Raw genomic sequence first — 24,326 nt, forward strand, 5'->3', positions numbered from 1 at the left:
GTCAGTAGGATTTTCATCTCTAGTTTCCTATTTCTTGATGAAAGAGTTATGGGGAAGTACAGGTAAAGGCCCCCTGGAGCCTAGATCTGAATATGTTAGGGCCTTGAACCTTCACAGATGGCACATGCAGAGTGTTACCCTGCAGGCGAGTGTCTCCACCTCTCTCCTGCTAAGAATGCAATTCTTTTCCAATTCTGAATCTCAGTTGCACATGTAGGGAGTTTGTAAAACTTTAGGTGAAGTTAAAATAAAAACTGGGCCGGCCCGGTGGCTCAGGCGGTTGGAGCTCCTCCGTGCTCCTAACTCTGAAGGCTGCCGGTTGGCTTCCCACATAGGCCAGTGGGCTCTCAACCACAAGGTTGCCAGTTCGATTCCTCGAGTCCCAAGAGGGATGGTGGGCTCCGCCCCCTGCAACTAAGATTGAACACGGCACCTTGAACTGAGCTGCCACTGAGCTCCCGGATGGCTCAGTTGGTTGGAGCGCGTCCTCTCAACCGCAAGGTTGCCTGTTTGACTCCCGCAAAGGATGGTGGGCTGAGCCCCTGCAACTAGCAACGGCAACTGGACCTGCAGCTGAGCTGCGCCCTCCACAACTAAGATTGAAAGGACAACAACTTGAAGCTGAACAACTAAAATTGAAAGGAAAACAACTTGACTTGGAAAAAAGTTCTGGAAGTACACACAGTTCCCCAATAAAGTCCTGTTCCCCTTCCCCCCAAAAATAAGTAAGTAAGTAAGTAAGTAAGTAAATAAATAAATAAAATTTAAAAAAACTGCCAAGCTCTTTGGAGAGGAGAGGTGGATGACTTGAGGGCCTTAGAAAGAATTCCCTGTTGGACTGTCGTTTGCTTATTATGAGCTGATGATACAAAGGCATCACTTTTTTACATTTCATTTGGAAATAGTTTCAAATTTACAGACAGTCGCAAAAAAAGAAAAATTGCACAAGGAACACACACTCTTTACCTAGTCACCTATTAACATTGTCTCCCATTTGCTTACATAAATAATGTCCTTTTACCCCTAAGTACTTCAGTATAGTGTCTTGTATATCCACAGTGCAAATTATGAACTTTATGAAATTACACTGATAACAGTATTTTTATGTAATCCGTCATCCAGTTTTTTTCCAGTTGACTTTATATTGTCAATGTTAAAAGGATATTTCCCCTCCAGTAAAGGATTCAGTCTAGGGTCGTTTACTTGTCATGTCTGTACCTTCTTTTAATCTGGAACGTTTCCATAGCCTTTCTTTGTTTTTCTTTTCTTGTTTTATGACATTATCCTTTTTGAAGAATACAGTCCCCACCTAGCACCCCCCTTGAAAAATAGAACGTTCCTCATTTTGTGTTTGTCTGATGTTTCCATGTGATTAGATTGATGTTCTATATTGTTGGCTGGAACACTGTGTAGATGGTGTTCCATCCTTCTTACTGTATCACATCTGGAGACATACAATGTCCATCTGTCCCTCATTGCTGAGTTTAATTTTGATCACTTAGTTAAGATGTTATTTGGTTTCTCCAGTGTACAATGACTGTTTTTTGTTTTTGTTTTTCTCTAACAACTGATAAGCAGTCTGTGGGACATGCTCTTAAGAGCCTGCAAGTAACCTCTGCATCAAAATGTCACCTAGGTTTAGCATCCATTGATGACTTTTGCCTAAGCCAGCCTTTATGATGATTTTTCCAACTGTAGCACTAGCTCCCTATTTACTAATTTGACCTCGGCATTCTACCACAAACACGAGCCTTCCCTTCTTTTCTGTGTATTTATTATTGGCATGGATTTATGAATTGCTATTTGTTCAGTGGTTTATTGTTCATTATTGTACTTAATTAGTTTGGTGCTCAAACTGTCCCAGATTTGGCCAGTAGGGTCCACTTCAATCTAACTTCTGTGACATAGTCTCATAATTGTGACATACTGCCTTTGTGACAGACTCTTATAATTTTTTTGAGCAATTTCTTTCCTGCACAACAGGATGTTCCAGATTCATTTCAGATGCATTTTATCTCAACCCAGGAATGGTATCAGAGAGCAACATCTCAGTGCTAGATGTGCTACTATCTAGGGGTGTGTGCTTTTTATGCCTTTTCAGCAGACAGAAGTAGAAAATATGTGCATGTATACACACATACATGTAGTTAAACATACATACACATATATGTAAACAGAGATATGCACACATATCTATATACTCAGATAGATAGATAGATAGATACACACACACACATACATATACATGAGGTCATACAGACTTCATTCCAATAGACCGGGCTCTCTCTTGTATTCCCTGATCCATATTTGTATGTTCCTTTTACAATGAGAATCCTGGTTCCCAAGAATATCAATGTATTTACTCAATACTGTAATACATCTAAAAGAGTTTCAAAATTACTTTTTCCGTACCTTCATAATAAACCTACTAAAAATAGTTCCAGATTTATTTACAGTATTCTCTGCCACTCCATAAACCCATCCTGATTGAGAGTATATATGTTGAGGGTATATAGTCTAATAAATACTGTGTTTACTTGGGTTAGTTGTTTCTTATCTTGTATTTTCTTCTGTTTTTATTTTTTCTTTAGTGTGGTCATGGTATTTATTTGCAATATAATTAGGTTCGATTTGTTTCATTTTAAAGGTATAACTTTTAAATTTATTTTTACTAACATTATTTGTAGTCCCATGAGCTCTCCTACTGTTTAATAGAATTAGTCATGATTAGAGTTTGTGGTGGAGCTTCCCAGAGCCCCATGTTAAATAAATATCCCCTCAATGCGCTGGGATAGATGTATCACAGGTAGTGTTGTATTAGAGGTCTACCCTGAAAAGGGAGTTTTTCTGTTTGTTTGTTTGTTTGTTTGTTGTTGTTTGTGGTAGTTTATTTATTTTTCTTTTCTTTTTTTATTTTTTTCCTGTAGTGGATTTTCAGCCCTTGCCATATGGGGTTTCTTTTCTTTCTTTTTTTTAATGAGTTTCAGGTGCACAAAACAATGTACTAGACATTTATCATTTACATCCCTCACACAGTGACAGCCCCTCCCCCCTCCTAGATGGGGTGGGGTGGGAATAAGGGTGTAAAGGTGATCTTGGTACACCCAGGCAGCAAAGCCCGTTATATTGCCTCCCCCGCCCCAAACATCTTACGGGGTCAAAGTGGAACGTGATGTTAGCAAAACGTCTTTTGGGGAATTTTCCGGCCAGTGTGCCTGACGTGGAGATCAAACCGACATCCTCTGTGTCTTAGAATCACTTAGTAATGCTATTTAGCTAATATTTACCAGTTGTATTGTACTGCTAGGCTCCACTGTGATTAGTCCGCACCAGTTCTATACCGGTTGTGAGATGTTTTGGTTATTATTCCTGGAAACACCCAAACAAAGTGTCCAGGGCAGGCATGTGGGTCAGGACTTTCCTGTAAGAGCCACCTATTGGGGAATTGGTGCTTCTCTCCATTTCTTTGCTTCCCTCTCCCCCCTATTTCTTTGCAGGCTTCTCAAAGTCAACCTGCACAGCTCAAGAAGGAAGCCAATAAGGAGTCTGTGAGAGATGTTTCCAAGAAGATAAACAGGAACACACCTACTCTTCGATTGGCTGAAAACGATGAGCTGAATACGAAAAAGTGAGTAGGAGGGCACACAGATGGCTTTGTTTTAGATGGTAAAGGAGAGTGTGTGACATCGTTTTGACCCTTTTGTCACCATTGAGCCCCAGTGGTGATTACTGCATTAACCCTGGTTGCTGAGGTGGGCCCTGCGGTGGTTGTTAAAGTGTTACAGGTGTCTTCTCTCTCTGTCTTTTTCCGTGGTGTGTGTGCATACTGGAAGATGACACAACAGTGTCGTTGGGGAATCTGCCAAAAGATCGTGTGCTCATCTCTTCTATCTTTTAGTAATTCAGTCCCTGTTTGAGCCATCTGTGCTGGAGAATGTGGGGGCAACTTAACTTTCTGGGGGATTCTTAGCAGGTCGTTGATAGCCTGCCTGTCTGCTTATCCATTAGAAGCTTTAGGGGAGCTTTGTCCTTTGTTACTGGAGAACGATTCCTGTCTCCCTAGGCCAAAACATATTTTCCAGCGCTTACAGGGAACTGTTCATAGGTTCTTCTAGTAGGTATGAGTATTCTCATCTAGGATTGGACAAAGGATTTATGTCTAGGAAAACTTTTATTGGAAGAAGAGTTAGAGAGTGGAGTGAGACGTCTCTATGTCCTCTCCTCATTCCAGTGGGATACATAGAAAGCTATTGCAGGGCTAAGCTTGGATTCCAAAGGGTGAGGGGAAAAAGTCAAACTCCAGAAAATTAACATGCAAGGTCCACAGGACACTTTACCAATTACCCAGCAGAAAGAAATCAAACCAGAAGATTAGCATTTAGTCCTATTTTGTTTCTTACTGAAGTGGAATTCCTGGGATTTGCATGCATTTTATGTGAATTCCATGAATTATTTTCTTTTGAATATCTTTCGTCATGCTGACTTGAGCAGGGAAAGCCTCACAAAATGCCGTAAATACTTTTGGCTTCATTCAGGGTTCAGTGGAATGGACCGTAATAACAGACTGGAACGAATAGCTAACATTTATTGAGAGCTGACTATAATCACACATTATTCTGAGTTGTGTGTTTTTTTTGTAACAGCTTAATTGAGATATAATTCACAGACCACACAATTTACCCATGTAAAGTGTTTAATTAAGTGGCTTTTAGTATAGTCACAGTTATGCAGCTGTCACCACAATACATTTTAGACTAACTTCATCAACCCAAAAAGAAACCCTATATTTTTAGCTATTATCTCAATTCCCCCATCCTTCCCAGCTGTAGGCAACCAGTAATCTATTTTCTGTCTCTATAGATTTGCCTATTCTAGACACTTCATATAAATGGTCTTACATGTCTGGCTTCTCACTCAGCATAATGTTTCCAAGGTTCATCCATGTTGTAGCATGCATCAGTACTTCATTCCTTTTTATTGCCAAATAATATTCCACTGTATGGATGCGCCATATTTTGTTTATTCATCCCTTGATGGACAGTTGCATTGTTTCCACCTCTTGGTTATTATAAATAATGCTGGTATGAGCATTCGTGCATAAGTTTTGGTTTGAACACCTAGTTCTCAATTATTTTGTTTATGTACCTAGGAATGTAATTGCTAGGTCACAAGGTAATTCTATATTGAACTCATTGAGGAACTGCCAAGCTGTATTCCATAGTAGTCGCACCATTTTACATTCCTACCAGCAATATCAGAACATTTCCAATTTTCCACATCCTTGCCAACCCTTGCTGTTTTCCCTCTTCCTTCCTTCCTTCCTTCCCTCCCGCCCTCTCCTCCTTGTCTTTCTTCTCCTTCTCCTTCTCCTCCTCCTCCTCTCTCTCTCTCTCTCTCTCTCTCTCTCTCTCTCTCTCTCTCTCTCTTTCTCTTTCCCTCTCTCTCTGTCTCTGCCATCCTAGTTGGGGTGAAGCAATAGCTCATTGTGGTTTATATTAGAGTTGCATTTCTCTGCTGTTGAGCATGTTTCATGTGTTAAATGGCCACTTGCATATTTCTTTGGAGGAATGTCTATTCAGATCCTTTGCCCATTTTTAAAATTTGGTTATTGAGCTTTTCATTATTGAGTTGTAAGAGTTCTTTATATATTTTGTATACAAGTCTCTTATCAGATAAATGATTTGCAAATATTTTTACCCATTCTGTAGGCTGTCTTTTCACTTTCTTGTTGGTGTCCTTTGAGGAACAAATGTTTTTAGTTTTGAGGAAGCCAATTCATTTTTTTCTTTTGTTGCTTATAATTTTGATGTTATATCTAAGAAACCATTGCCAAATCCAAGATTATAAAGATTTACTTTTAAGATTTTCTTTTCAGAGTTTTCAAGGTTTAGCTCTTAACTTAGTTTTTTGAGTTAATTTTTGTTGTTGGTATATGTTAGGGGTCTAAATTCATTGTTTTGCACATAGATACCCAGTTGTCCCAAAATCATTTCTTAAAAAGACTAATCTTTCTCCACTTAATTGTCTTGGCACCCTTATTTAAAATCAATTGACTGTAAATGTGTTTATTTCTGAACTCTCAATTTTATTCCATTGATCTACATGTCTGTCATTATACTAGTGCCACGACTGTCTTGATTACGGGTGCTCTGTAGGTGTCTTCCCATTTTGATATTGGGAAGTGTGACTCCTCCAACTTTGCTCCTCTTTTTGAAGAGGGCTTTGGCTATTCTGGGTTCCTTACAATTCCATATACATTTTAGAATCAGCTTGTTCATTTCTAATAAGCCAGCTGCACTTCCTTTTAAAGAAACAATTCATTTTTTTTATGTTCATGGAGTTGTACAGCCATCACCACTATGTACTTTTAGGACTTTTCCAACACCCCTGAAACTCATACCCACTAGCAGTCACTTCCCTTTCCCAGTCTCCCTTTCTACCCTTCCCATCCCAGACACCACCCCTTCCCAGCCCCAGGCAACCAACAATCTACTTTCTGTTATGGGTATACCTCTCTGATGATATGTCTATTCTGGACATTTCAGATAAATGGAGCCATATAATACCTAGTTTTTTGGAAGCGCCTACTCTTGTTTATACTGATGGTTGTATTTGCCTTCAGTTCTCTTCTGATTTCTAGTCATCTGATTGGGTCATACTAGGTTAGTCATTCTGATTGGACATGAAATCCTGTTCAAAGCTTTGCATCTGATACATGTGAACAAATGTCTGTTTTGGTCTTTTTATTATGTCCACTGGTAAAATATCTTGTGAATAGCCTAGGGTAAAGGAAATATGGTTAGATACCACCAATGTTAAATACCAGCCCACGTTTCTCCTGTATGCCTTCATAAGCCTCTTATACGCCTCTCTCTTATAATACCCTCTCATAAGCCTTCAAACAATATGAATTTCAACATGCATTTAACCAGATGCTTGGTGCTGATAGGCAAAGACAAATAAATGCAGCTAGTGAGGAAGACTGACATATCAACAGATAACTCATGCAATGTGGGATTATAATGAAAGTCTTTGTGTCTAAATAAAGGTAATTAATAAATCATATATAAGAAAGCATAACGTGGATTTCAGGGAAATTTTTTCAGAAAAGTGTGGAGACCTAAGCCATAGAAACTATACCCTGTGCTACTTAATTGATTCACTGTGGTACCAATTGATTTTTACCCTTTAATCTGTCTTTTGGAGTTGAAACCCTTTTCTCTTCCATACCTTTAGTAAATATAGCAACTAAATGAGATGGTAGGTGAGGATTCTAGGAACTATAGTCTTCTTACCCAGACATTGTCTCCTTTACAGGTATACACTGGAACACTCACCAGTAGCAGTTTCTACCACTATGGTAACAAACACTGTGGAGAAACCGCTCCTCTTGGAGATGTCGACCATCTCCCAAACACCCACTACTGAGGAGGCATCTCTTTTCAAAAAGCCATTAGTTTTAAAAGAGGAACCCACTAATAGGGATGCAGTCCTCACCAAGACATCTTTATCTTTAAAGAAGCACACAAATCAGGGGGAAGCGTCCCTGTTGGAGAAGCCACCATCCTTGCAGAAGGAGACTGACAGTGATTGTGAGTTTGCTGTAGAGCCAATGGCGTTTGTGGAAAAGCATGAAACTGAGAAGGTAGCCATCACAAAGAGGACATCGTCCTTAAAGAAGATGTGCACATATCAGGGGAAGCCGTCCTGCTGGGGGGAGGAGGTGGCCTTGCAGGACATTAACGCTGAAGAGCATTCCTTGATGGAGCCGATGAACTTTATGAAGAAGCCTAAAACTGAGGAGGCCATACTCCCGAAGAGGCTGATAACTTTAAAGAAGAAGTGTGCCACTCAGGGGAAGATGTTCCATAAGAAGAAGCCACTAATATTGCAGAAGACCACCTCTGGAGAAAAGTGGCTTATGAAGGAGCAATTGTCCTTTAAGAAGAAGCCTACCACTGGAGAGCCGCTTTTCCAAGAGCCATCTCTGTTACAAGAGAAGCACACCACTCAGGGGAAGGTAGCCCTTTTGAAGAAGCCATGGGCATTGCAGGAGAATATTCACAGTAAAGATGAATTTGTTATGGAGCCAGTTTCTTTTAGGATGAAACATACCACAGATGAGGCAGCCTCCACCAAGGAGACATTATCTTTAAAGAAGAACAAGCCCACCATTCCAATAATGACGTCTACCTGCCCAGAACTGGTTGACTTGCAGAATACAGTTGGCAAAGGGAATGATTCCTTATTTATGGAGCCAGTGTCATTTGGGAAGAAGTCTTCAACTGAGGGAGCAATCGTTACCAAGACACCGTTCTCTTTAAAGAAGAAGAGAAAAACTCAGAGGAAGATGGCCTTCTTAAAGAAGCCACTAGTCTCAGAGAAGAGCACCTCTGAAGAGGAGTCAATCTTTAAGAAGCCGTTGCCCTATAAGAAAAAGCCTTCAACTGATGAGGAATTCCTCTTCCAGGATCCATTTGTACTGAAAGAGAAGCACAGCACTCTGCAGGAGGTATCCCTCTCAGAGAAGCCATCAGCTTTGCAGGAAAAGACCACCACTGAGGAAGAATCAGATATTCAGGAACCACTGGAGGAAAAGCCTACCACTGAGGGCGAATTACTCTCTCAGGAGCCATTTTCATTGCACGTTAAACCTACCAACAAATTTGGGCCCCTTTTCGGGAAGAGTTTGAACGTGCAGAAGAAGACTGATACCAAAGAAGACTCCTTGAAGAAGCTGTTGGCTTTGCAGAAGAAAAGCACCACTGAAGAGAAATCCCTTTTCAACAAACCACTTATTCTGAAGAAGAAACTCCCCACTGAGGCAACAACAAGCACAGAGAGCCAATTATCTTTAAAGAAGCCCACTGCTCAAGGGGAGGCATTCTTCTCGAGGAAGCAGTTGGTCTTCCAAGAGAACATCACCAATGAAGAGCAGTCTCTTCTTAAACAGCCGCTGGCCTTGCAGGAGAAGCCCACAATTGAGGAGGAGGCCATCCTGAAGGAGCCCTTGACCTTGCAGGAGAAGCCCACAATTGAGGAGGAGGCCATCCTGAAGGAGCCCTTGGCCTTGCAGGAGAAGCCCACAATTGAGGAGGAGGCCATCCTGAAGGAGCCCTTGACCTTGCAGGAGAATCCCAGCAGTGAGGAGGCGGCCCTCTTCAAGGAGCCATTAGCCTTTCAGGGGCAGCCTCCCATCAGTGAGGCATGCCATTTCAAGGAGATACTCCCCTTGAATGGGAATCCCACCACGGGGCAGGAGTTGTCCTTTGAGAAGCCAGTGGCCTTGCAAGAGAATCCCACCTACAAGGAAGACACCGTTCCTAAAGATCTCTTCATCCCCCAAGTGAAGACCAGCCCCCACGTGTCCAGCACGGCCACTGAATCCACAACAGGCATGTCCAGTACTTCCACCATGTCCAGTATGAGCAAGTTTAGTACCACAAGCAATTCCAGTGCTTGTGAATCCAGTTCCAATAAACCCTTCTCACCTTGGGACAAGAGATCACAGCACGAGGTATTATGCTCTCTTTCTTCTTATTGGGTGGTTTTCTTTGGTGTCCTGGAGGTGGCTGCTAGCAAAGACAATTTTTTCCTAAGCCTGTAAGCTGTGTATAGGAAGTTATAGTAAATCAAGTTGGCCTTGTAGAATCTCTTGTCTTCCTAATTGGCATAGTGATTCATCCAAGCAATTAGAAAGTTTTTATTCCAGGGATACCCACAAGGGTCTAGAATACTTTATTATGTTATATATGTATATATATAATACTGTATACATAGTGTGTGTGTGTGTGTGTGTGTGTGTGTGTGTGTATGGTGTATACTGTATACACAGTATATACATCAGGGGTGCCAAAAAATGTACACAAGTGGACACTTTGGTCAACGTTGCTCAAGCAGTAGTTCGCCGTAATCAGAAGTGCCTAGACGTTGAAGGTAACAAATTGGAGCACCTCTTGTAATTGTAGAAGTCAACCGTGACTTGTATTCATCTTTTGTTATTGGTATATATTGAGCATTACAATTTTAATACAGTTTTCCTTTCTTAAAATGTGTATACATTTTTTGGCACCCTGTGTGTGTGTGTGTGTCCTTGCAGTAGTGTTTACTTCTTTCAGGAAATTGCCTCTCTTGGTAATTTCAGTCTGCATTACAGTGGGCTTCAGTCAAAGATGGATAAAGTTCAGAGGCAGATCTTAAGGAAGATGGTCTTTAAGTTGTAAATTGAAAGGATGAAGGGATGAGATTTGGCAAGCAGGAGGAGAAATACCCCTCTTGTAGGCAAAACGACCTGGGTAACGGGGGTAGAAGGGAGGAAAAGGCTACTAAGAAGATGAATTAGGCCAGATCAAAGCATTGGGCATAACAAGGAACTTAAAAAGACAGATGACATAAGCCGAAATAGTAAAATACGAGTGTCTTTGTTGGAGAGTCTTGAGCTTACCTGTAAGTATGGTGCCTGGTTCCTGTGGCAGAACAGGCATGTACAAGAAGGACTAAGCCTTTCTCGATCAGTCAGCAGGACGAGGATTGCAGGGCCCATGGGTGCTGTGTTATGGCCCAGGATATGTGAATGAGCCTTGAGGAACCTTAGTAGAAGATGAGAGGGGGAAGAAAAGCATCATCTTTTAAGTGTATGTGCTAAGCCTTCTGTGGCACGTTGTTCCTCGTAATATGTCTTTTTGGTGATTTCCAAGCAGATAACCCCACTGGAGGATATTGAGAAGGACCACAATTATCAGTTTTTCAACTCAGTGTATGCCAAGGATATCTTCACTTACATGAAGCAGAGAGAGGTATGTAGGTGGCTGGGCGGGCCAATGATTTCTAGTTCTCATTTCCTTATCACTTCACCCTTCAAACGCAAGTTGAAAGGGGAACAACAACTGACATCTCCCAGTAGCTCTCCGTTCGTTAGAGATTGTGCTAAGGGATTTATAGACTAAACTATGTTGTTTAATTCTCCTAATAATTGCATGATGGTAGGTATTATCTCCTTTTAATAGATGGGGAAACTGCTCAGTCACACAACTAGTATGTAGTAGAGCTGGGATATGGACTAAAGTTTGATTACCTCGAAGACCGTAAGCCTGCTCCTCTAATTGCTGAGGAGACAGTCTCAGACTCAAAAATGGTCAAGCAGTCTCTTTCTGAGTGGTCGCTCTTAGAAATCTTTTCTCTGTGCAAGTTTCTGGCATCATATGTAAAATCACACCCTTTGTTTCAGCTCTCCACCCTGGTGAAATTTTCTTCCTTCTTTGAAATCTGCCCATCTCTTTTACTACGAATATTCATTGATTCCACGTTTTTTCTGTCTTTTTCAACAGTGCAGATGGGACCAAGATTATCTGCCAACTAGAATTTTAGTAGGCCATGTAGCAGAGGGAGGATGAGTATCTTGTATTCTCGCTAGAGACATAGTGTTTGATTAACTGACTCCAGAGCCCACATTTTTTTTCTAATGTACCTTAGAGGAAGTACTGTGTTTCTCCCAAAATAAGTCCTTTTTTATATTAATTTTTGCTCAAAAAGGCGCATTAGGGCTTATGTTCATGGGACGTCATCCTGAAAAATCATCCTAGGTCTTATTTTCGGGGAAACATAGTAAGAGAAAACTTTGCTATACCAGAAGTGTGGGCCTTAGCTCAGCAGTATAGGTTTCACTTGGGATTTTGTTAGAAATGTGGAAACCTGGCCCTACCCCAAACCTTCTCCAATAGACCTTGAATTTGAAAGATCCCCAAGTGGTACGTATGCATACTAAATTTGAGAAGCATTGCTCTGTATAGCATGGTATTGTGCTTTAGGTTGAATTGCAAAAAAGGGGCAGAATTTCTTTGGTGTCCATCTACAGTTACAGGTGTGTTCCTGCTTGAATAGCATGTGTGTCCATTTCCCAAGGATAACTGGAACTTGTCTGGAAAAGGATACTTTGATATACCCCTATCAGATAGGTACCAGCTGAAAGTAATGAGTTTAGAACTGTGAAGAAGTTAATTATGTTGTTACCATTTTTTTTCTGAGCTATTGGTTGCAATTTTTTTTTTCTAAGTTACAATTTTGGAACTATAAGAAGAGTTTGTTTATTAACATTTCGTTTTTATTGTCACCAGGAAAAGTTCATACTTAAAAAATACATGAACAGGCAGACTGACATCAACAGTGACATGAGGGCCATTCTTGTGGACTGGTTGGTGGAGGTGCAGGTAAACCTGACGACTACTGCTATTCTCTTTATCAATTATTCATTCAGCATCACCAGGAGCCGAGCATGGTAAAAATTTACTGGGTCTACAGAGCTGAATAAGCCGTGGTTCCTGTCCTCGGGGAGCTTATGATTTAGGGGGCAAGATAAGACATGCAGACAAACAAGTACAACACAAAACAGAATACACTAAGTGCTATAAGAATGTTGTAAGTAAGATACTGTGAGAACCCAGTGGAAGGAGAGATTATTTCTAGAAAAGGTAATGATGGTATGCTAGTTTAATCATTCTTAAAATCTGGTAAAAGTATAGTGATTTGGATAGAGGTCAGTGACCAAATCTTTCAAGCTTGGGTGGGATGGGTTACAGAAAGGTCATTGGGATGGGTAACAGAAAGGTCATTGTAGCACCAGACATGGCAGCTGTTTGGCCAGGGTTGGATGTTGAGGGAACACTGCTATGGATATTTAATTATCACTTCACACTAAGGGAAGATAGCACAGAATAGTAGCTGGCACATGGTAGGATGTCAGTACATACTTGTTGAATGAATGGAATTGAATGGATTGTTACGGAGTTTGCATGGAAATTTAAGGCATAGTCTATGCCCAGCAGAGTGTTACTATGCAATTGGGGAGAAAAAGTAATGTAGTTTAATATGCTTTAAGTACCAGAGAAGTGGTTCAGGCTCTTTGTAGTGACAGACCAGGGAAATGTAGATTTGAACATCAGCAAAGCATGAAAATATCTCTCGTCTTATGGAAATGATTAAAAGAATAGTAAATTAGATAAGAGTAGAATCTGGGGAGATATTAAATAAATAAAACTGATCCCAAAGATTGTTGATCATTACCAAGCCAGAAGGAGATTTCTAGTGGACTGTCAGCAGATTTTGTTCTCATCAACAGTTTTATTAGTGACGTAGATGAGAACAGAGAAGATGTACTCACCAAATTCAGTTGAAATTGGGTGTAGAGACGGAATAAATGGATAATAGCGATAAAATATCTCTACCAGCTGGAATGATAACTGAATCTTTCTTAAGCCTCTGTTATTTTTATTGCACAAAAATTCACATTTATTATAGCAAAGTGTAAGAATTTATAATTACCTATGATCCCACAACCATTGTTAATAGGTGTATATATTACCCCCACTTTTAAAGTGGTAGTTACCTACCAGGGTTGCACCTGTAGTGCACAAATCACAGAATCACAGGTGCCCAGGTCCCATCCCAGACTTACCAAATCAGAATTATGGGGGTGTGGCCCAGACACACATATTTTTATAAAGCTCTGCAAGTTAGCTTTATGGAAGGTATACTAATGTACGAGTATACCTTTTGGTAGAGAAGCACAGTTGACTATTTTGGTATATAGTTCTGTGAAATTTTGACATTTGTTTTGAAATAATGGATTTATAAGAAGTTGCAAAAATAGTATAGAGGTCGTGTGTACCCTTTACCTAGTTTCTCCCAATGATAGCATTTTGTATAAATGTAAGATAGTGTCACAACCAAAGTCCGCAGGCTTTATTTAAATTTCATCAGTTTTACATGCACTTATTTCTGTGTGTGTGTGTGTGTGTGTTTAATCTGTATAATTTTATCACACATGTAAATTTTGTAAGCAGCAGCAGCAGCAGCACCACAGTTAAGACACAGAACTGTGCCATCATGACAAGTATCTCTCATGTTATCCTTTTATAACCACCGCTATCTCCCTCCCCTTACCTTCCTGTCCCTGGAAACTGCTAATTTGTTCTCACCTCTTTAAATTTTGAATTTTATGAATGTCTTATAATGTCATACAGTATGTATGTAGCCTTTTGAGATTGACTTATTACTCACTGTAATTCTCTTAAGATCTGTCCACGTTGTGTGTGTTAATAGTTCATTCCTTTTGATTGCTGAGTAATATTCCATTGTAGGGATACCATGGTTTGTTTAACCATTCACTCATTGGAGGACATTTGGGTTGTTTCTAGTTTTTGAGACCCTGAAAAAAATTGCTGTAAACATTCATGTACAGGTTTTTATGTGAATATAAGTTTTCATTTTTAACATCAATACTCAGGAGTGGAATTGCTGGGTCATACGATAAATGTACATTTAACTTAATGAGAAACTGTCACAGAATGATTGTACCATCTTATGTTCTCACCTGCAATATATGAGCGAGTTCTAGGTGCTTTGCATCCTTGCTGGCACTTGGTATTGTTCGTATTTTTTGTTTTTAATTTTAGCCATCTAATCGTTGTATAGAGGAATGTCACCGTATTTTTAATTCACGTTTGCTCAAGGGCTAATAATGAACATCATCCTTATTTGTCATCCATATATTCTCTCTGGTGAAGTGTCTAAGTCTTTTGCCCAGTTTTAAATTGGGTAGTTTATTTCCCTCGTGTCAAGTTATGAGAGTTCATTACATATTCTTGATACAGATTCTTTCTTGGATACGTGATTTACAAATATATCCTACCGTTCTATAGGCATTTGATTCTCTTACCTATGTCTTTCACAGAGCAAAAGTTTTTACTTTTGATAAAGTCCTGTTTTTCAATGTTTTCTTTCTGGATTGTGCCATTTGTGTCATGTCTAAGAACACTGCCTAAAAGTAGGTCATGAACATTTTCTCCTATATTTTATCTAAAAGTTTTATGGTTTTAACATTAATTCTGTAATACATTTTGAGTTTGTTTTTGTAGAAGGTGTGAAGTTTTTGAGGTTCTTTTTTTTTCTTTGCGTATGGATGTCCAATTGTTCTAGCACCATTTGTGGAAAAATATACTTTCTCCACTAAATTGCTTTTGCACCTTTGCCAAAAATCAATTGGCCTTATTTGTGTAGGTCTATTTCTATACTTATTTCTATATTCTATTTCACTGAGCTCTGTGTCTGTCCTTTTGTCAATACCAAACTGCCTTTATTTCTGTAGCTTTATAGTAAGTCTTAAAAGTAGGTAACATGATTCTTTCAACTCTATTCTGTCTTTTTTTCCCCAAAATTGTTTTAGCTATTGTAATTCCTTTGCCTTTCTACATAAATTTTAGATTCAGTTTGTCTATATGTACAAAATATCCTGCTGAGAGTTTGATTGGAGTTGAGTTATGTTTTGTGCAGAAAAAAGTTACCATAATGGGCCTAATACTGCTATCCTTAGAAGGTCTGTTTGCAAAGTGGCCCTTGGCTGGCATCTGGGAACTTGACTGGTAAACAGTTCCCTACACTGCTATAAAACCCTCCCTTAATGGTAATTGTGCCTAAAGTCTTTGTGCAAACAATGGTTTATTCTGAACACCTGCTTCCCTTCTGGGAGTCTGGAATTTAGGTACATGCTAAGCAGAGAGTGTTTACGTGACCAGCTCTCAATAAAATCTTAGGCACCGAGTCATTAATGAGCTTCCCTGGTAGACAACACTTTACGCACGTGGTCATATCTCATCACTGGAGGAATTAAGTGCATCCTGAGTGACTCTACTGGGACTGGACTCTTGGAAGCTCGCTTCTGGTTTTCACCAAACTTTGCCGATGCTTCTTTTCTCTGTGCTGATTTTGTTTTGTATCTTTTGCTATAATAAATCACAGCCATGACCATGACTGTATGCCGAGTCCTGTGAGTCCTCCTAGGAATATGGTCTTGGGGACCCACAACACGCATCAATAAGTAGAGTTGAATAGAATTGACATCTTTTTTATGTTGAATCTCCCAACCCATGAATGTGGTATGTTTCTCATTTCTTTAGGGTTTCTATGGTTTTGGTTTTTCTGGTGTTTTTCTTCTTTTTTTTTTTTTGTAATTTCCTTTATTCTGTGAAATATTTTTGTTTTTTTTAAAGTTTATTGGGGTGACAATTGTTAGTAAAGGTACATAGATTTCAGGTGTACAGTTCTGTATTACTTCATCTATAAATCCCATTGTGTGTTCACCACCCAGAGTCAGTTCTCCTTCCATCACCATATATTGGATCCCCTTTACCCTCATCTCCCACCCCCCTCCCCCCTTACCCTCTGGTAACCACTAAACTATTGTCTGTGTCTATGAGTTTTTGTTTCTCATTTGTTTGTCTTGTTCTTTTGTTGTTTTTGGTTTATATACCACATATCAGTGAAATCATATGGTTCTCTGCTTTTTGTGTCTTACTTATTTCACTTAGCATGATAATCTCAAGATCCATCCATGTTGTCACAAATGGTGCTATTTCATCTTTTCTTACCGCCGAATAGTATTCCATTGTGTATATATACCACAACTTCTTTATCCATTCATCTATCAAAGGACATTTTGGTTGTTTCCATGTCTTGGCCACCGTAAACAGAGCTGCAATGAACATTGGAGCACACGTGTCTTTATGTATAAACGTTTTCAGATTTTTTGGGTAGATACCCAGGAGAGGGATTGCTGGATCATATGGTAATTCTGTTCGTAATTTTTTGAGGAACCTCCACTCTGCCTTCCATAACGGCTGCACCAGTCTGCATTCCCATCAACAGTGCATGAGGGTTCCTTTTTCTCCATAGCCTCTCCTACACTTGTTATTATTTGTCTTGTTGATGATAGCCATTCTGACTGGGGTGAGGTGATATCTCATTATGGTTTTTATTTGCATTTCTCTGATGATTAGTGATGTTGAGCATTTTTTGATATGTCTATTTGCCATTTGTATGTCCTCTTGGAGAAATGTCTCTTCAGGTCGTCTGCCCATTTTTCAATTGGGTTGTTTGTTTTTTTGGTGTTGAGTTGCATGAGTTCCTTGTATATTTTGGATATTAGCCTCTTATCGGAGGCACCATTTGCAAAAATCTTCTCCCATTCAGTTGGTTGCCTCTTTATTTGGTTGATGGTTTCTTTTGTTGTGCAGAAGCTTTTAAGTTTCATATAGCCCCATTCGTTTATTTTAGCTTTTACTTCCTTTGCCTTTGGAGCCAAATTCATAAAATGCTCTTTGAACCCAAGGTTCATAAGTTTAGTACCTATGTTTACTTCTATGCAGTTTTTTGTGTCAGGTCTTACGCTTAAGTCTTTGATCCATTTTGAATTAATTTTGTACATGGTGACAGATAGCAGTCCAGTTTCATTCTTTTGCACATGGCTTTCCAATTCTCCCAGCACCATTTATTGAAGAGGCTATCTTTTCTCCATTGTATGTTTTTTGCTTCTTTGTCAAAAATTATCTGTCCCTGTTTATGTGGTTTTATTTCTGGGTTCTCAATTCTATTCCATTGGTCTATGTGTCTGTTTTTCTGCCAATACCATGCTGTTTTGATTATTGTTGCCCTGTAGTACAAGCCAAAGTCAGGGAGTTTGATACCTCCAGTATTGTTCTTTTTTCTTAAGATTGCTTTGGCTATTCGGGGTCTTTTGTGGTTCCAAACAAATCTGATGATTTTTTGTTCTATTTCTTTAAAAAATGCCTTTGGGTTTTTGATGGGTATTGCATTAAATCTGTATATTGCTTTGGGTAATATGGCCATTTTAACTATGTTGATTCTTCCAATTCATGAGCATGGAGGTTCCCCCCCCCCCATACAGGTTCTGTACATATTTTGTTAGATTTGCAGCAAAGTATTTTATTTTCCTGGAGCTCTTATAAATGGCATTTTTAAAAATTTAGATTTCCATTTTTAGTGCCAGTATGAAATATTTGTATTCATGCTTTGACCTTTTATTTTATAACCTTGCTAAAAACTCACTTATTAATTTTTAGGGTTTTTTGTAGGTTTATTGAATTTATCTATATAAACAGTTATGTCATTTGTAAATGGAGACAGTTTTATTTCTTCCAGCAGTTTTATTTTTCTGTTACCTTAGAGAGTTGTGAGTTGGCAGGTCCCAGAGGCTGAACCTGTGTTTGACTAGCTTATGCATGGCATCCTGCATCAAAGACCCAAGTGCTTATTAATCTGAGTTTGGACATGATTTTCGTACTCACATTGGAATTTTACATTGTATTGTTGTTTCCTTTGAGTGCTAGGGGAAGAGTCACGTTAACTTTTCATATTAAAAAATTGTCATCCATTTCATGACCTTGCAAAACTCTTGTTTTTAATCTTCTCTTTTATGACATAAACATTTCTGGTACATAGCCCTTTCCTTTGAATATGCTGTAGTAAATGCAACTAAAAATCACAAAGACTGATCCTTTTCAATATTTCGGCAAAATGTTTAAAATGTATTACCAGTTTCATTGCTTTTTATACCATTGATATTTGTCTCCATTAAATAATTCGTAATAAATTATAATATTTGCCTAAATTTCTGCAGGAAAATGCACAGCAGAATATATTCAAAGCTCTCTATGGTCATGCTTTATTGCCCTTGTTTCTAATTTTTGCTATTTAGCTCTTGCTCTAGTAAAATAGAGAAATAAAATGACTTCTACCAAAGTATTTCTTTCACAATGTTCCAATCTGCAAATTAGAATAGTTTGGTTATAATACCTTAGATTATAATCTGTAGTATCTTGGTTTAATTTAGTAGAAATCAAGAGATACCTGTGTTAGTCATTATTAATTAGAAGTTAAGAAAATGCATACCACAGTGAAGAAAAATTTAAAGTGGCAATCTATGCTGAAATAATCTAAACTATCAGTTCACACACTTCTTGAGGTGGACCCCAAAGAACTTTGGATTATATGGGTTATACCTATCAATAATTGCTGTATTAGAAATTAAATCTGAAAAATTTTAAACATTAATATATGAATTCAGACAGTAGTATTTCCTTAAAGATTACTAGAAAATTGGAATTTGAAATTCTCAGTGTAATTTTTGTAATCTGTTACTATCTTGCACTTGGGATGGACTTTTGCTCCTGCATGATTTTGTACATCACACATTGGTCATTTGCAAAAAAATGTTCACAGAATTAGGCAGAACCCCCAAATTTGATAAATTTCATTATGTAATGTAAAAAAATGTTAATATCCCCACTGATCTCATTGGAAAAGCCTTTATGTAGGGGAAGCTATCACATGTATGGTGACATGTACAAGTTTTCCAAAATTACAATTTTTCTTGAAAGCTTAAATTTTATCAATGGCTAAAAATATTCTCAATTGTTTCCCTTTGAAATGAAGGTTCACTGTTAATGTTTGAGAATATATCTGCCACATAACCACATGTGAATAATTATAGCCTCATGGTTAGTCATTCCCTGAAGTAAAAATTGTGTTTCATGAAAAAAAAGTGGATAGTGCAGCTAGAAATTCAAATAATTGCAAAAAGATTTCTCCTCAAGACAACGAACGTGCTTCAGTATATGTTCCCTTTAGATTCTGAAAGAAAATAATATGCATTGTATTTGACAGCTTGGTAAAATTGGTAATGAGATTAAATTTTAGGAGGTAGTTTTTTGATACATTGTCTAGGTATGAAGTCTCATTCTTTTTTGTGTGTTGTTTCTTAAATATAATTTATTTAACTAAGTTTATAATTTAGTGTTTAACCGCAGCTCACAAAGTTTCCTAAAGTTTTGTTTTAATAATTGTTTGATTTGCAAAGTACTTTTTTTAACCACATTCATATCTGAAAATTAAAAGAAAAAATAAGCACATTTTCCATGGGACAGCTAAGAAATTTAATTAGTACAGAAGATTTCTTTGTTGAGCAAGGAAGCCCGGTAAGGGCTGACGTGATCTCAGGAGATGTTTCTTTTCTTTCGTATTCTTACTGTTGAAGATCCCTGCTCTTGTCTTTTTTAAAAATAATTTTTATTAAATTCATTGAGATGACATTGGTTAGTAAAATTATATAGGTTTCAAGTGTACAATTTTGTAATACATCATCTGTATATCACATTGTGTGCTCACCACCCAGAGTCAGTTCTCCTTCCATCACATCTATTTGACCCCCTTTACCCTCATCTCCCACCCCCCGCCCCCCGCCCCCCTTACTCTCTGGTAACCACTAACCTGTTGTCTGTGTCTATGAGTTTTTGTTCATTTGTTTGTCATTTTCATTTGTTGCTTTCAGTTTTATATCCCACTTATGAGTGAAATCATATGGTTCTGTTTTTCAAATACAGTTGACGTACAATATACTGCATTAGTTTCAGGTGTATAACATAGTAATTAGACATATAACGTAACAAAATGATCACCTTGATAAATCTAGTACTCATCTGACACCCTACATAGTTATTACAATATTATTGACCAAGTTCCCTATGCTGTACTTTACATCTCCATGATAACCATATTGTCTAAGAAGAATGAAAATAGCCATATCTATTTCATTTGCAACATTTTCACATGTACTTATTTTATCTCTACAGAGTGAATCAAATGGGACTTAATGATAGTTCCCAGGAAAATATAATGTCTTTATAACATCATGGTTTTTTAGAAAATGCTATAAATAAATTTTTCTATACTTGATTCTTTCCAAGTTTATATATACTCGATTCCCTCCCAATTTACAAGTGTTTTACGGTATCTGTCCTAAAAGGTCCAGCTACAATGTGCTTTCTTTACAAAGTATTCCCTATGTCTACAACCAGCAGTAATTCCTCCTTCCTCTTAATTCACATAGCTCCATGTTCATGACCTCTATTTTGGCGCTTTTCAGTCTATTTTTTAGAATAATTAATATTATAAAGGAAGAATTTTCTGTTGAAACTATTCACAGAGAGATTGGGCTGTATCAGCAGGTTCTGTGGCAGGAACTGACCACCTTTCTTGGTGGAGATATTAAAGAGAGGATTCAAGCATTGGTTGAGGTGTTGGACTAACACAGATTTTATTGTTCTCCAATCCTAAGAGCCTAAGGGGTTGTGAGGAAGAAGCATCACTGAGGATTGGGTAGGAGCCCTGTGTACAGTGCACATAGTGCCTGCACACGGCCTCCAGCCAAAGCCAAAGTGGGCAACGGAATCCAGCTCATACTCTGTTTGTCAAGCTGTGCATTCTGACCGTGGGGCTGCCATGCCCTGAGGCAGGGGCACCTTTTGTTGATTCATATAAAGGTACTGTCTACTTGATAAGGTGTGTGCCTGCAGGGTGGCGTTCACCCACAGAAGGTACCTTCTCTCTAATGTTCACAAAAATGCCATATAGGCGAGCACTAACTCTGGGGATGCTGCTATAGGAGATGGTTTCTTGGAATTGGTGAAGGCAAGACAAGAATAAATAAAAGGGAAGGAGGGTTATACTACTACCATATTTCCTGAAAATAAGACCTAGCCGGACCATCAGCTCTGATGCATCTTTTGGAGCAAAAATTAATATAAGACCCAGTATTATATTGTATATATTATAGTGTATTAAAGACCCGGGCTTACAGTAAAATAAGACCGGGTCTCATATTAATTTTTGCTCCAAAAGACACATTAGAGCTGATGGTCCGGCTAGGTCTTATTTTCAGGGAAACAGTAATGCTTCATCTCATTCTGGCTTCTCCAGCCCCTCAGCTCACTTCCAAAGGGTACTATTGGTGCTTGTTCCCAGTCCATACATTCTAACAGCATAGCTAGTTGGGATGATAAATTAATGGATGAATAAACTGGTAAATAAGTGTCTATTTCAGAGGTAGATAGACATGCTCTCGTTTGGGAGTTCAGTGTATAAGGTAATAGCAAATGGGGAAAGGAAGAATCTAAGTACGTATTGGAGATCAAGGGGGGAGGGCGTTCACTCCAGGCGTTCATAGACAAGGCAGAGTCTTTCTCTCTGATTTGTATGACTGGTCACCTACCCAGATGTGTAGGGATAGATACTGCCAGTCCTCAAAGGCACTGGAGATACCCTCAGGCACCTACCTGAAGTAGTTCCCACATTTATAGCAGAGTCGCACCTGGCCAGGTCTGGTAGCTCTGCTTTTCTCAGTGCTGCAGATCAGGTAGTCGCATTTATCTGGATGTGATTTTGGAGCTGGACAATATGCAGATTTTTGCTCTGTTTGTGTATTCCTCCAGATGACCTTTGAGGTGAGTCACGAGACCCTCTATTTGGCAGTGAAGCTGGTGGATCACTACCTTATGGAGGTAATATGCAAGAGGGACAAGCTACAACTCATTGGTTCCACTGCTTTTCTGATTGCAGCAAAATTTGAGGTGAGCCTGAGTCCACAGAACCTGGAAAGAACTAATCAATCAGATTTGCTCAACCCAGATACATATATATATATGTCTACGTATATGTGTGTATATGTAGGCATGTGTATGTATATATGCATGTGTACCGTGTATGTATGTGTGTATGTGTATATGTGTATACATATATACACATGTGTGTATACGTTTGCATATATTTGTACCTGTGTGTGTGTTTACAATTATACACACACACAAATAATTTTTTCTACCAATTTTTTGTCTGTTCTCCCCAGCAGGGCAGCCGGTGTTGGGTGTCGATGGTGGTATGTTTGTTTCTTGGCATCAACAAGGTTCTTCCATTTCCTCTAAGATGTGTATATGTGGGCATGTGCCTAATTAAATGGGTCATTCTTTTTCAAGCTTCCTTTTGGTCCATGATTCTCTGTCCTCCACCCTTTCCTTTTTCCACCAATCCATCTCCATCTCGTGGAATGTTGTACTGCATGTATAAGAAAGCATTTCCAAACTTGGGTGCTGGAGACATTTAAGAGAAATGGCCTGGGATACATGATAACGAGTCGGGTGAAAGAGTTATTTTTCAAGTGGCAGTATAAGAACAAGAAGCTGGTCACTCCTTCATAACCACAATCCATCTAACTCATTTCTCTGATTCTTTCCTCTTCTTTCGATGCTAAATGATCTTGTTTAACTCTCATTTTATAGGCTGGTTGTGTGAAATCGTAGGGTTTAGGAGCAGAGAGGTAGCCAGTTTTACTGAGTTCTAAGAGCTTTAGAACTGTGGGTTTGTATTTGTGCTCCCTCCCGTACTTCCTCCCTCCCCAGCTCTATCCCTAACTGGCTTCTTGCCTTCCTCCCTCCTTTGCTCATTCACTCCCTACCTTGGTCAGTATCTCCCTCCCTAACTCTAACCCTCCCTCCTTTGCTCCTTACTTGCCTCCTCCTCTCCCTCTCTTGCCACCCTTGCCCTTGCTTCACTTCCGCCCCCACTTCACTCCTGCCCTCCCTTCACTTACACCCTCATTCCCTAGGAACCTTCCTCCCTCCAACCCTCTTTCAATCCATCCGTTGATCCCTCCATCCCTGCTTTGTGTACTGGCTCACTCCATACTGGGCTCCTTCCCTCTGTGGCTCTTTCCCTCCCTCCCTTTCTGGGTCCCTCTCTTGCTCACTGCCTTACTTCCTCACTTGCTCCCTCATTTTATCCCTTGCTCCATCCCTCCCTCGCTCACTGGTTCCCTCCCTCTCTCCCTCCCTCTGTTCCTTCCACCTTTGTTCATCCCTCACTCCTGTGTCTCCCTCCCTTCCTCCATCCCACCTACAATCCCCTCCATCCCATCCTCCCACTTTCCCTTCTTGCCTCCCTCCCTTCCTTTCTCTCCCCTTCCCTTGCTGACTCTCTTCTGTCCTCCCCTTGCTAAGTCTCTCCCCTCCATCCCACCCTCTCTCCCTTGCTTGTCTTTCCCTCCCCCACCTTGTTTCTCTTATGCCTTGCTCCCTCCCCCCTCTGATCTCCCCTTCTCTCCCTCCTCCCCACTTTTCTGCTAATTCCTTCTCTCCTTTCCTCTCTTTCCCCTTCCCTCCCTACTTCCCACCCTTGATCCCTAGTCTTCGCTTGCTCCCTGTCCCTTTTCTCTCTCCTTCCCTCCCTCCCGCCCTCGCTCTCTCCCTCACTGTTTCCCTCTCTGGCTCACTTCCTTCCCTATTTACTCCCCTGGTTCCCTTCCCCCCCTCCCTGCTTCCTCTCTGCTTCCTCCCTGCTAGCTCCCTGTCTTGCTTACTTCCTTATTCATTCCCTCCCAGCCACTCTTGCTTACTTTACTCCCTTCTATCCTCCTTTCATCCCTTGCTTCCTAGCCTCCTCCTTCCTGTTCTCCCTCTCTCCCCTCGTCTTGCCTCATTCCCTCCCTTGCTTCCTCCTTACTGCTTCCCTCTCTGGCTCATTTCCTCCCTGCTCACTCACTCCCTGGTTCTTTCCCTTGTTTCCCCTCCCTGTCTCCCTCCCTCCTTCTCTCCCTCCTTTTCTTCCTCCTCCCTTTCCCTACCGAGGACCCTTCTTATGGCTTGAGC

The 24,326-nt window shown here is 39.7% G+C and overlaps 1 protein-coding gene across 4 annotated transcripts in view; it reads left to right on the forward strand.

Moving 5' to 3' along the window:
* The window catches only part of LOC109438754 (G2/mitotic-specific cyclin-B3), a 47,745-nt gene that overhangs the window by 17,419 nt on the left and 6,000 nt on the right, over positions 1 to 24,326 (forward strand). For 3 of the 4 annotated variants that reach the window (XM_088794716.1, XM_088794718.1, XM_088794717.1), the window contains exons 4-8: positions 3,498 to 3,628; positions 7,318 to 9,517; positions 10,698 to 10,796; positions 12,114 to 12,206; positions 22,119 to 22,256. In XM_088794716.1, the coding sequence (XP_088650842.1) occupies positions 3,498 to 3,628; positions 7,318 to 9,517; positions 10,698 to 10,796; positions 12,114 to 12,206; positions 22,119 to 22,256 (2,661 nt within the window). The remainder of the gene's footprint in view (positions 1 to 3,497; positions 3,629 to 7,317; positions 9,518 to 10,697; positions 10,797 to 12,113; positions 12,207 to 22,118; positions 22,257 to 24,326) is intronic. The other variant, XM_088794719.1, reaches the window with a different exon arrangement.

Source organism: Rhinolophus sinicus, chromosome 18 (genome assembly GCF_057876585.1).
Source record: "Rhinolophus sinicus isolate RSI-liver-muscle chromosome 18, RSI-T2T, whole genome shotgun sequence".
NCBI lineage: Eukaryota > Metazoa > Chordata > Mammalia > Chiroptera > Rhinolophidae > Rhinolophus > Rhinolophus sinicus.